Below are 13,964 nucleotides of genomic sequence, written 5' to 3'. Positions count from 1 at the left end.
TTAGTAGTGTGGAGGCAAAAGCTTTGCTACTGGGGATGAAGGCTGTTGTTGATCTCGGCTACAGGAAGATCGTGGTGGAGAGCGATTGTTTGAGCTTGGTGAACACAATTCAGAGTGGAGAAAGGGGAAGAAGCAGCTTCCATTTGATTCTTATGAGGGATTGAACAAAGGAAATTAAAGTAATCATAGTGATTCATGTCGTAAACCAAGCCAGGATCCATTGCTAGATTGGGTCTCACATGGCCCGACCCGTATGCAAAAGGCGTGGCCTCACTCACCTTGTCACTATCACGTATTGGCATCCAATATTGTCTAGGGGGCTTGCTGCATTATTACATACATACGGAGTAGTACATATCATATAATTAATATATAAAGCTAAACTTTTAGCCAGGTCACGAGACAGCTTTGATACCAAGTATTTAATTTTACATAATATAATGTGCATACCTGTAGTCATGATTGCAGATTTGATAGCTGCTGTACTCCAATCAGGGTGTAGCTTCTTAATAAGAGTCGCAATACCAGCGATGTGAGGAGCAGCCATTGATGTTCTAGTTGATAGGGAAAATGGATTTTCTACCAGATGTGGAGGATAAGCAGCGAGAACATCTACCCCAGGAGCTGTAATATCAGGCTGCATCATATCGCAGATTAACATATACAAGTTACTATTGTGCTGCTTAAAACAATTTATAGAGAAGAAAACAAGTCATGATGTACCTTTAAAATGTCAGGGGTAATCTGGTTTGGACCCCTGGACGAGAAAGAACCCATGATTGGAGAAGGCTTTATTCCCAATGAAGACGTTACTTAAGTAATTGACGCAGTGGGAGTCCTGTTACATAACTATAACATTTAATTCTTGGATTTTCATCTACTTTTGCAAAAGTTAATGCAAAAGGTTACACTATTAAAAAACAAAAAATACAAGTTATTAATTAATCTTGCCTCGTAGAGTTGATATAAACGAAAAGAGTTTCTCCATCTTTGTAGCTAATGACTACAGTGGGAATCGCATGCATTTGGCCAAGTGTAATTCCATCTCCTATCATCTCTTCATTTACTAACACCATACCAACAGCACCAGCTTCTCGAGCTACTGAACTTGTAAGCATTTCCGATCCAGCACTGACCGTGTCACGACATACCAAAATCTTTCCTGTCACCTTCGCCGAATCAAGTGTTCCATTTTCACACAACAAACTAACATCCGATCCATCCATCATCCATATCATATAGTAATAAAAAAGTACTCGTATTAATTAAGGGCGTATGTACGTTTCAAAAATGATTATCATATCATCGTTGACATTAATAATTCAGTAAAAAAATAATAAAGGAAGGTAATTAATAATTGAACTCACGCATTGTTGATATTAGCGTCGGAAATGCGAGCATCTGCACCGGTGATTAGTGGGTAGAATTTTGTACTAAGATCTTCTTCAAGTGTTGGTTCATAATATCGTATACCCTGTTCAATTTACATTCAGATTGGGTTACGCTTGTTATGATTAGAAAACGCGTACATAATATATAATCAATAACGAACACATATGGCTTGTCAAAAAAAAAAAAAAAAAAATAGTGAACACATACGGGTACGTACCCTGACCTCTTAGCTTGTACATGGAAAACATCAAGCTAAGCTAAGTCGAGCAATATTATATATATGTATATAGAACCAAGTTATAATGAGAACCAAGGGTAAAATAAGAACTAGAAACTAATATAGGTCCTTATATCATGTTAATCGAACGGTCTACATGCTTCCCATGTCATTAATGACATTTTCGTAATATTTTAACTTTACAAAGTGAAATCCAATTTCATTTCTAAAAAGTTAATGAAAAATTAGGAAAAGTAAATAAAATTGCTTAAAAGTTTAAAAATTGGAAAAAAAAAGTTTGAAAAGGCGCGAAATTACAAAAATATAATTAATGAATGCGGGTGAAACGTGAGCCATCAGATGGAGTGCGATCAATGGCTAAGATTGGTTCTCACATACGAGTAAAAATTTAGAACATACAAGTAAAAATTTAGAACATAAAGTGTTTCCACATACGAAAGAGTTGTTACATAAAGGACGGGTTCTCACGAGAGCCGATATATATGTATAGATATAGATATATACCTTGATCTTAGGATGGTTGTTGCCAAGTATGACGGGCGGAAAACTCTCTGTCCATAGTAGACGCGGCAACAGTCAACACCCACGGGGGATTCGAAACAGTCCCGGGTTCGGGACCAACATTTCCAGCACAAATAATGGTGAGAATGCCATTCTTCATAGCATGGAAAGTAGCAATTGTAGCAGCATCCTGAAAATAATCGTTAGCCACAAGACCAAGAGAAAAATTGATAGCAGCCAACAAAAGCAGCCAACAAATCCATTTCATTACTGCCTCCGGCAATTATTGTTGGACATCCAGTATTCCACCCAGTCTTGTACGCAACCAACCGGGCTTTTGGTGCTGTTCCTTTAGCTGTCTCATTCGCGAGTCCTCCCCAGTTTGCGAATGGGACGTGGGTGCCATGCCCAATTTTGTCGTCTCGAGGGCTCAATGCTTCGTTGAAGGTACAATTATGTTCCTTACAAAGTTCCATCATGCCTTTGTAGAACTATCTGGGTCCTATAAGCTTCCTGAAATCTTACAAACCAAAACAAGTTTAATAATGGGATATGATGAGTATTATAGGAATTAGGAAGTACATGATATATTGACCTATTGCACTTGAATGCCGGATCATGTTCATTCGCGCCGGTTCCTTTGAACTTTTTGGGAATCGGGCCATAGCCTTCATCTGAAAAGCTCTGACTTTCCGGCCATACACCTATATATTAGTCACAAATTTGTTATTAGGACACAATAAAGTAGTTAGATGGTTGAAAATTGGTGTATAAATTAGAAAATTAAACTTGCCGGTATCCATATTTGCTAAAATCATATCTTCTCCTAAACTCGCTTTCTGCCATATAGAATCTTCAAGGTCTTTAGGCTGATAGTGTAATCCTAAGAATTCGGATGATCGAGTCGTTGCCAACTCAACATTTCGACTTTCAAATATTGATACAACACTTGGATACTCTACATTTATGAAAAAAGATAAATTACATAAATTAAGACTGAACATAAATATGTATATACCCTCGATTTACAAAACATATTTCTCGATTCATATATCCCTTATTTGCGAGTTCATTGGCCTCCTCTTCATGCAATATCGCAGCCAACCCATTATATATCTTATTATAAGAATATATTATTTTTTGCGAAGATTCAGAATCACTGTTCCATGCATATATTCGATCATCAAATCAAAGTAATTAATTATCATTCCTTTAAATTTCAGGAGGCAAAAATAATAATGAATCCAATACCTCTTTAGTACAAGAGAAATCAAATCATGATGTGAGTTTGTAACATTCTCAGGACTATCCGATAAACGAGGCTTTGCATGGTGAGAACCTAAGTAGATTATGTAGTGCTGCATCACAAACCACAAATAAATAATAATACTCGATATCATATATTCAAAATATTATATACCCGGATGTATATAACAATCTTTCCACTTCCCTTCTAACTCTCTTGATTTATGTCGCATTAGTAGGTGGGAAGATAATAAAAGAACAAAAGGATTACTCCAAATAATATTGAAGATTTTTTATAGAAAAACTTAAGATAGATGATCAAGAAATTAAACATTAAAAACTTGCCTTTGGGGCAGCATAGGTGTGCACTTGCTGCAATGTCAAAAGAACAATTGATAATAAGAGATAATTTAAAAGCATTGAAATCTGCGTTATTGAATATTTTTCATTCCATCTAAAATGAGAATCATTAATTTATATGAACTTATATTATTATTATTGTACCTTAACTAATGATTCAAAATTAGCAAGGGAATGTTTCTTTGCGATATAAAATTCGTACAAGTGGGTGGTTCTAATTTTAGATTTCAAAGACGAATTCAACTAATTTTTCCTTTTTTTTTTTTTTATCCAAATTGTTCTCCTCATCATGTTTTGATATGTGGTTAGTACATTTTTTTTTTATAGGTATAGAATCGGAAAGTCTCCACAAAAAGGTTACTAATACAATTGTACAAAATGACTACCTACTCATTCTTAAGAATATAACAAATACTTTCTCCGTTTTTTTATAAATTTTATTATTACGACAATTACAAGTGGATGGGATAGAACAAATTTTAAGAAAAAGTAAAAACGAGAGTATTGGACTAAAAAAACCTAATGCATGTGATTATCTCTATTCTATAAGGGAAGGGATGAGGTAGGAGCTGTACAAAAATTGTATGTTGCTTCACCTTAATTGCATTATATCAAACCTGAAGACTCTCAAAGCATTAGATTACATTTGCATCGAGCGTAATATTATGGTTGATGCATTTGACGGTCATGTTAATTTCACCGACCTTAGTGCAATAACAGAGGTAGTATATATATATATATATTGATAGAGTATAAAACATATTCCTGGGCCTCAACCATCAGCTTAAGCTTTTGGTTGAGTTGGTCCACTAACATGGTATCAGAGCCAGCGTGACACAGAGGTCACGGGTTCGAATCTCATCCACCCCCACTTTCAAGTGGAATATTAAGCGCTGGGTATAAGGAGGGCCCATGTTGCATCCACACTTCTAGCCCCAACGGGCTCTCGTGTGAGGGGGCGTGATAGAGTATAAAACATATTCTTGGGCCTCAACCATCAGCTTAAGCTTTTGGTTGAATTAGTCCACTAACATGGTATCAGAGCAAGGCCCACGGTATGGGACCTCTAATGATTTGAGTATATTGCCAGGCCCAAAGTTTGGGACCTTTAATGGCATCAAGTATTCTGGGCCAAATTAAATTGGATCAAGTGATCCTTGAGTTAAAGGGACCTTACATGTGAGGGGGAGTGTTGAAGAATAAACCTCTCAAGTGTCACCACATGTAAGTGTCCCACATTGGTTGAAGAAGAGAGAATTAAACACTTTATAAGGCTAAGAGGCTACTCCTCCTATTGCCATATGGTTTTGGGATGGAACCTCCTTGGACTTGTGAAGTGGACTCTCTCTCTTAGTTTGCGGGTGCGGCTCAGGCCCGCGTTTATCATGGTATCAGAGCAATAAATAAGCAATAAATTATGGTCTAACTCGTTATTATTTGACATTCAAATGATATGAGCAATATATTGTGATAAAGAGGGAGTAGATCAACTATAAAAATAAAAAAAGTTCAAGTAATTGATGAAATAAGACTTGTTTTAATTTTAATAAAGGGAGGGAGAAGTGACAAAATTACAACAAGCATCAGTCAAGTCATTATTGGTCTTTTAGAAAAACTAACCTTTGCGTATCAAAGCATTTATATTGTAGTGGTGAGATACTCTATTACTTCGTATAATTAAGGCAAAGAATTACAAAAATTTGATTATGAAGAAAAAAAAAAACTCCACTAACTACTTAATCATTAACCTAAACGATTAGTACACTAACCACTAATGCCAATGCAACATCCAATAGCAAGTTTCGCAACTAGATATATGAAATTCTACACAGATTATCGTGTATATACCATGCCTCTAAAGAACAAATAAGATGTTTACCACGATAAGTATATCATTATCATGGAGCTAAATCACATTCGTATTTATCAAAGACAAGTTCATTGTGAAGCTACGCTCAAAGAACAAGTACTCCGTACAATAAACGTTACTCACTCGCCTCATAAACAGGCCAACAAGTGGCGCTGTCGCTTATATAATGAAGTTTTTGTACCGAAGATCTTTCAATTCTTTCCAATTGGTATAAATTTCTTGTTGCAAAAAATGCTGGGTGTTTTATTTAGAAATTGTGGCTTCTCTCACCCGTCTGCCTTCATTAGAAAAGCCAACAACTTTCTGTTGTGTAACAATGCCTGAAGTCTTCAGACCTCATTCACATGATATACTCAGATTCGCTCAATCAGTTCAATACAAACTGGTCTATCCATGTACTTTCTCAATCCTGCAGGATTCTACATTCACAGGATCACATTTCCTCTAGATTTTTCCAAATGATATAAACTGAACAGGTTCATGCTTTGCCCAAAAAAATCTCTTGAAATTTCAGAGTAATTGGCCTATCAGATAAAAATTACTCGTACAGAACTTCAGAGTAATACAATACACCATAATGTCATAAGCATAATTCTTTCAAAGATCTATCCTTCCAGTTGTTTTGACCAAAATTTTCTATAACATGTGCTCTGATTCTAACATTAACCTCTAAAGGGCACACATAATTTACTCCTAAAATTTTACACAAAAACGGAAACAAAAATTAAATGGATACAAAACCTTTTTCTTTTGTGGTTTTAAGAAGCTGGATACAAAACTGGGAACTAATAAGAGAATTTGTTCATCATGTTAGTAAACAACATTCTTGACAGAATGGTTTGAGAGGTATGCTCAAATGATCATTTACCGCCTTTCTTCTTGCCTTCTACCTTCTTTTTCCTCAACTCTTCTCTCTTTTCTTCCCTGCACATGTTTTAACACACCATTGTCAAATGCAAAAGAACCATATACAAGTGTAATAGAACACACGGCAACAAGGCTCTAAAAAGCAATATCTATGCAGATGAGAATTAACTGGTCCACATTATATGAGGAGAAACAATCAAAGATTCTATCTTAAAAGTTAAAACCATAAATTTACGTTTTTTGAATAATGAACAGGGCAAGAATCCAAAATTTTTCAAACTTCGAGTAAAAAATACGATTCTTCACATCATGGATAATCTAACAGATCATGAAACCACAATTCTTCAAATTTCCAGTAAGAGATCTGCTGATAGCTTTAAATTTTATGAATGATTTAACAGGATATGATCAAACTTCCATTAAGAGATCAGTTGCTCACCTTGCTTTTGAAACTTCTTCACGAGATGGAAAGACCCTTTTCTTCCTCTTTTTTGGAGGTGATACTTCGTTTTCGTTATCCTTAACATTTGTCTTTGAGGTCTTTTTCTTCTCTGTGAGTTTAGAAGAAGGTTTCTTCTTACCATTATCCAAGCGAGTTTCATTCAAATCCTCAGTCTCTTGTGGCTCATCATCTCTTTGTCGCTTATTAGACTTCTGTCCATCAGCATCTGTGTCATTGAGATTGAGATCCTGCTCTACTGTTTCTGATGGAACATCAGAGCGTGGAATGGGATTTGTGTTGCTTACTTTTTTTAACTGCAAAATGAATTAATGAAATAACAGAAAGATCAACTTACAATGCAATACACACATCACATCACATCATTTAATCAAGACCATGCTGACAACTTAATTACATACTCATCAGAGAACACCTTAGAAAACAAATCCTACTTGGGTGATTTATGGAAAGCAGTTAAACAACCTTGATTAACCCATACCCCAAAACCGAAACAGGTGAACAAGTAGAGTACACAAGGGCGCTTGAGAGATCCATGTTGGAGGAACTCAGCAAAATGACCCCGCAACTTCGGGAGCGCTTACATTGACATTTTCATAGTTCTTCTCTAATGTGGACCAAAACAAATGAAGTGTGCAATGAAAATCCAAGTGTTGGGTACAGGTTCTGTAACCGTGTCAGAGTGCACCTGACAGGCATACTGAAGGTAAATAGACGAGTCAAAGTATCATTGCCCCTAAGAAAAGAGAGCAACTAATTCTCAGTCCAAATTTTTCTAATGGCCCAACTAGGCAGATTCTATACCACCATAACAGCATAACGCTTCTAGCAGTTGTTGAATGTAAAAGGTTCCATAACTGTATCAGAATGCACCTGACACGCGTACTGAAGGTAAATAGAAGAATCAAAGAATCATTGCCCCTAAGAAAAGAGAGCAAGTAATTCTCAGTCCAAAATTTTCTAATGACCCAACTAGGCAGATTCTATAACACACATAACAGCACAGCGCTTGTAGCAGTTGTATGTATTAAGAAGAAGGACACATAGCAGCATCCCCCATAACTTTACAAGAATTAGAGGCAAGGGGTCAGTCAACCTGTAAGAGTCTGCCATAACTATAGTAAAATGCATACATACATGTCATACATTCAGGCTGCCACTTTTATGTTAATGGGACAGTAAAGATTTACCTTGGCCACAAAAAAACCATCCATATTGAGCTTATGGGGGTAGATCCGCCTCGTCTTGTCTAATGATGGATGAAATCGATATTGCCTAAAGTTGACAAATCTGAGAAAAAGGTAGATTTCATCAGATATCTTAGATAATCAGAATAAGCGGCCATGATCAACAGAACTCATAAATTAGGATTACCCTTTCTCTCCAAAGTCCAGTCCACATGGGACTAGTTTTACATTCCGTTTCTTCAAGGCATAGTCTACTACTGCTTCATTCTGCAAGACTTTAGATTAAGAGGGGACATTGGACAGTAAATGATATTAAACATAGGCAAGTATCCATTTCACAAACCTCCATAACCATGATAGAACAAGTTGAATACACAACATATCCTCCAGTTTTTGAGTTTGCATCCACCAAATCAATAGCAGCTAGAAGAAGTTGCTGGAGATATGGGTCAATATTCATATGTAAGCAAAAAAATAAGGAATAATCCTACAGTGGCGATAAAGCTACAAGCCCGGTGCTAAATTCTTAACACCACCATCAATTAAAGTAGCTGCAATGGTTGCTTCGGAAAAGTTCCTTGACAATAGGACCAAATTTTTTTATTCATAGCACACATTCAAATGTGCCTTAATAATATGGCAAATTTTTTTATAAAAAGCATATTAATGCCTCAAAAATCACGATGGGGTAATAATCAGAAAAAATAAATACCTGTTGCAAGTGAGCACATTTCTGTATCTCTTCAATGCTTTTAGAGGATTTTACAGATTCATCCTTTGATATTACCTACAAAAATATGACAAAATCAATACAGCCTCCTTGCATGCTACTAAATCTCAATGAATGCTCAAACTAGACTTGTAAACCTCACAAGCAAGTAGCATATCATGTAAAATTTTATTTTTACACAGAAAAATATTCCACATCAGTTTGCAAAGGGGGAAAAAAATATCACATACTCCTGAGTAGGCTGACTTAATGAATAGGACATAGCCCACAAAATACAATGTCTATTTAACAGCATTTACTATTATATGAAGTATTGAAGTGTGTGCGCATGCATATATGTTTTCTCTACTCGATCGATCTATCAGCAAATATATGTTTGAATCCTGTAATCAACAAACTATAAAAAAAATTATAGTGCTTACCCCTGTTCCGCTGCAAGGGGCATCCAATAGCACTCTATCACATGAATTGACTCCCAATACCTTTGTAAGCTACATGTAAAAGAAAAATAATCAAGATCAGCATGTACAACTATTAAACATCCATCTACCTAGCCATACTTGAATTTTAGCATATTTATAAATGCAAATACAAAGAATGAAAGGGTATAGAGACAGAATTACAAACTTCTAACAAGAACCACAGCATTATCAGTAAAAAGAAACAAACCTCTCTTCCATCATAGTTTATAACTATTGTGTTCGTCACCCCCATGCGGCTAATATTTGCAGACAAAGAGTGAAGCCTCTGCTTTTTCATCTCATTTGCAAACACTAATCCTACAAATAGATGATTTGAAATGAGAACTTCTGTAAGATGAATTTATGACAGTTTAATCAAGCATTTATGCTCTTGACTTGAGATTAAATATCATGCCATATGGCCCACACTGCAAAAAATGGTCATAGAGATTTAAGATTGAAACAATGATCTTTAACAAGTGCAGATCATAACCAACAGCGATAAATCGGAATATACAGTAATGATTTCAGCTCAAATATCAATGGAAACATCTTTAGTGAACTAAATGTTGGGTAGTAGGAAACAGAATTCTAAGGATCCACTTATTACAAGAGATCATCCTATAAGGATTTTAGAAATAGACAGCATTTCTTAAAATGTGGATGATCAACTTAGTTTTTTAGAATGATGCTGGCCTGCTGGATTTTAAATTGGAGGTTTAATGGAGATTTGCTCAACAGTTTTAAGCCTTTAAAGCCATATTGCCTATTTACATATTGTTCATTATTATTATTTCCCGAATTTTTGAAGTTTATATCTGCACAGCTGAACTCACCTTTTCGCTCTATAAATAAAATTAGAGTCATAAAAAAAATTTATAAAAATAAAAAATAAAAAAATAAAAAAATAATTAAAAAATTTAAGTAAAAATTTAAGTAAAATTAAAAAAAATTAAAAGAAAAAAAAACCCTAAATTTAAGTAAAATAGAAAAGGCCTTCAAAATAAAAGGAAAGAACCTACTTCCCTCCACTATTAGCATTAGAACAGCTAAATTCTATAACTAACTAATAAGTTTTGAAAGCTGTAACAAAAATTTATAGTCTTGCACATATGAAAATCCTAATAAGAATACTAGGGTGTTACAGGAGGGAATATATATATATATATATATATATATATATATATATATATATATATATATATATATATATATATATATATATATATATATATATTTATACCTGTGTTCTTCATATGAGCAGCAATATATGTAGTCTTCCCACCAGGAGCCGCCCTGCAAGTACCATAGAAACACAGCACATCACAACCATTGGCATGAATCAATTTCACTATCTTACTATCCAACAAAGATTTTATACTAGAATGGATACCAACAGGCATGAGACAGCCAACACACGAGAAATCCAACCTATTATGAGTGTGCAGCCTCATCTTTCTTCCCTCTTTTTTGATAAGAAATGAGGGGGGGGGGGGGGGGGGGGGGGTGAGTAGGTGACCTTGAGGACAGGAAACATATAATGTCTTTCTTCAAAAAAAAAAATTCAAGCAAAGTAGCAACATAGATTACTTACGCCATGTCGACAATTTTCTCTTTTTCTTGAGGAGCTAAAGCCATCACTGGCAAGAAAGAACTTGCACTTTGCAACTGCGGCATATTAGAAGAAACACTTAAATGTCAAGTGAACTAAGATGGAATCAGTATGAAAAAACCAGTGTACTTTATATAAATAATAAGATACCATGTAGTGACCGGCCATATATTCAGGAGTGGCACCAATTGGCACTTGGGATTCATATATTATTAATCCAACCTACACAAAGCATTCAAAGTGTAGTGTTAGAAGCAGCTTTTGACCAGAAAACAGAATTTTCCCACCACGCATGCGCACATATACTTACCTTTGACCACTTGCCCAAAGGGTCCAAGTTCACTCCTCTGTTCAAGAGAACATCGGCAAGGTCCCGTCGACGTGTCTACATCAAAAGACATGATATATGAATTCTCAATAGATTAAGTACAATTGAGACTAATCGTGAATGTAACTGTGTAAGACATAATACGCATAGAAAGATAAGTCACAATTGCACCTTCAATGTATTAGTTCTTATACACATTGGACGAGGATTTTCAAAAGCTTCAATGAGTTCCAATAACTCAACAGGTTGGAACATCTGTAGAAGTTAGTCATAAAGTTAGCATATAGCTAGTAAGAAAAATGCAAAATTGAGATGGAGAGATAAAGAATCATTGCAGAAACAGATTAAGAGCACAATACCTCTGACAACATCCCAATCAGGAACTCATTGTAACCATAATATGTAGACAAGTCGGTTTTAAGCAGGTCAGTATAATCTTTCCTTGATGCCCCTTCTTGTTTCAAACTCCTAAACTTTGAAAGGATCCGAATATCTAACATGAATAAGGGAGGCATTAGGTTTCACGAACTTGAAATCTCAAAAACTAAACTTAAACTGCGAAACAGTCTCAGGTTCTCAGCTATGCTTTACATTCAACAAAACACATTGCATTTTTTTTACTCGTAATAAAATAATTAATAAATGGATCTTTTATGACAGTTACTTGAGGAGTTGAGGTAAAATGAAGAGTCCAAAAAACATTGAGATAATGCCAGTAAAATTGAGAGAAGATAATCCATTATCTATCTAAGAAAAAAAAAACATACTTTCTTTGATTCTCCTCTGGAGACTAGGAAGATCAGGAGGTCCAAGTGCCTCTAGTTCAAGCTCCTACAATTCATTCCCAACGAAGCGAAAATACTAAGTTAATTTTCGACACAAATACAAAATGGAATACTCTTAGCTAACAACTTATAAAAACTTTATAATATACCTCCTTGGTTGGCAGTCTAAACTCAGTTTCTTCCTGTATATTGAGCTTCAATTCATCATCTGCTTCCTTCTGTTGCCTAGCTCGTTTGTCATCAATGGCTTTCGACGACAACTCAATGTTTTTTTCATCAGAATCATCCGAATCGGATCCCGAACCCGACTCAAAATTATTACCTGTACAATAAAGTTCACATTTAGTCCAGTTCATTATAGTTACTACAAATAAATAACACCCAAATTAATCAATCAATTAATAACAAATTCAAAATGAAAAAGGGTTTTTTTTTTCCTCAAATCAACAAGAACAATGATAAAAATTATCAAATTAACAAGAACAATGGTAAAATATTCAACCTCCTTCTTCATCCTCCTCATCATCATCGTCGTCCTCATTATCAGTTCCACTTCCAGCAAGGAAATCATCCTTAAGTTGGTTATCATCTTCTGAATCATCAGATGAACTTCCACTTTCAGTTTCAAATTCATCAATTTGTTCAGAATCATCTCCAGATAATATATCATCAATTTTGTTCTTCTTCGTGTTCTTCACTACTGGAGCTTCTTCTTTCTTAGTTTTTTTGGCAATGAAATTCTCGACATTCTTCTTCTTCTTCGCTGCTATTGCAACCATTTCTGCTACTTTTCTGAGGAGAGAGAAAGAGACTACGGAATTGAAAGAGGGGTTTAGGGTTTTTCTTCTCCTCTTTCAATAATGGCTAGGGTTTATTAGAGAAAGCTGATTTTTTTATTTTATTTTTTATTTTTTATTTTTTATTTTTTGGCAATAGTTTTACTTTGTGGGTGGTTGTGGGTGGTCGTGGCTTGTCCATGAGGCTTGGCTTTGAGCCTCTTTTGCATACTTGGACTCTAGGCCCTTTTAACCGAAAAAATTGAATAATACTCCCTTGGCTTTTAAATACTTGTTCCACTTTTTTTTCCGGCCGTTTTTAAATACTTACTCTATTTCTTTATTTGAAAAGTTTTTACAACATTTAATTAATTTCTCTCACCTAGTGAACCCACCATGATCATATTTTATTAAATTTATATTCTCTCTCCTCAGAAAAGTAGTAGAAATGGTGTTTCAAATAATATTTCATCACTTTTTTTTTATTTGACACTGGTCGAATATTTTCTATAATACTAATCGAATAACTCGTATAATGTTGATCGAATAAACCCTATAACACTGACCAAGTAACCCCTGACGAAGTAATCTTTGTTACACTTACTAAGTAACCCCTGTAACATTAACGAAGTAAACCCCCGTGATGGTTGACCACACAGTGTGGCCTGCCACATACTAGTATTTGTGATTCATATTTTGATAACTGATGTTGTATTTTGATGATTGCATTTTTTAAAGAAATTCATTGTGATTATAAGGTCAATTTATACTAGTATAATACATTACAATTAAAGGAGAATCTAGAACCAGGACAAGGTTTGGAGTTTAAACCTCCGATTAAAACTACATATATCTATTCTATAGATAGTTCATACATCATATTCTCTATATCTACTAGTTAAAAAAAAAGAGAGAGAGAGAGGTTGCTTATGTGCCTCAACAAAGATCTTGCCTTGAATACAATAAAATGGAGGAGGGCTTACGTGCCTTCACAAAGATCTAGCCTTGATTACAATAAAATGGAGTGATAAAATTAGAAATGGTACGTAATTATAGCTAGCTCTTTATAGCCTTGACCATAATAGGACTTCTAACAACATGTTTAGCATCCAACCACACCAAACTTCCAAAAATGTAGCCAATGTGGAGATG

General features: G+C 35.0%; 2 protein-coding genes across 2 annotated transcripts; both read right to left on the bottom strand.

Annotated features, from left to right (window-relative positions):
* LOC145575822 (subtilisin-like protease SBT5.4) lies at nucleotides 1–1,226 on the bottom strand. The gene is made up of 4 exons (XM_081633618.1): nucleotides 952–1,226; nucleotides 724–757; nucleotides 451–637; nucleotides 1–149 (listed from the first exon to the last, which is right to left on the bottom strand). The coding sequence occupies exons 1-4, from the start codon at nucleotides 1,224–1,226 to the stop codon at nucleotides 1–3; spliced, it is 645 nt and encodes a 214-aa protein (XP_081489744.1).
* Nucleotides 1,227–6,166: 4,940 nt separating this feature from the next.
* LOC145575027 (26S rRNA (cytosine-C(5))-methyltransferase NOP2B-like) lies at nucleotides 6,167–12,914 on the bottom strand. The gene is made up of 17 exons (XM_081632950.1): nucleotides 12,539–12,914; nucleotides 12,186–12,358; nucleotides 12,019–12,082; nucleotides 11,611–11,744; nucleotides 11,423–11,506; nucleotides 11,234–11,308; nucleotides 11,074–11,145; nucleotides 10,906–10,979; nucleotides 10,555–10,607; nucleotides 9,520–9,629; nucleotides 9,273–9,341; nucleotides 8,833–8,907; nucleotides 8,464–8,556; nucleotides 8,308–8,387; nucleotides 8,124–8,223; nucleotides 6,913–7,229; nucleotides 6,167–6,530 (listed from the first exon to the last, which is right to left on the bottom strand). Exons 1-17 carry the CDS (start codon nucleotides 12,813–12,815, stop codon nucleotides 6,467–6,469), a joined length of 1,914 nt encoding a protein of 637 aa, XP_081489076.1. The 5' UTR covers nucleotides 12,816–12,914; the 3' UTR covers nucleotides 6,167–6,466.
* Nucleotides 12,915–13,964: the final 1,050 nt, after the last annotated feature.

This window comes from Chenopodium album, chromosome 13, assembly GCF_948465745.1.
Source record: "Chenopodium album chromosome 13, dcCheAlbu1.1, whole genome shotgun sequence".
NCBI lineage: Eukaryota > Viridiplantae > Streptophyta > Magnoliopsida > Caryophyllales > Amaranthaceae > Chenopodium > Chenopodium album.
Note: the sequence above shows the minus strand (reverse complement) of the source record. Positions and strands in the feature narration are given on the sequence as shown.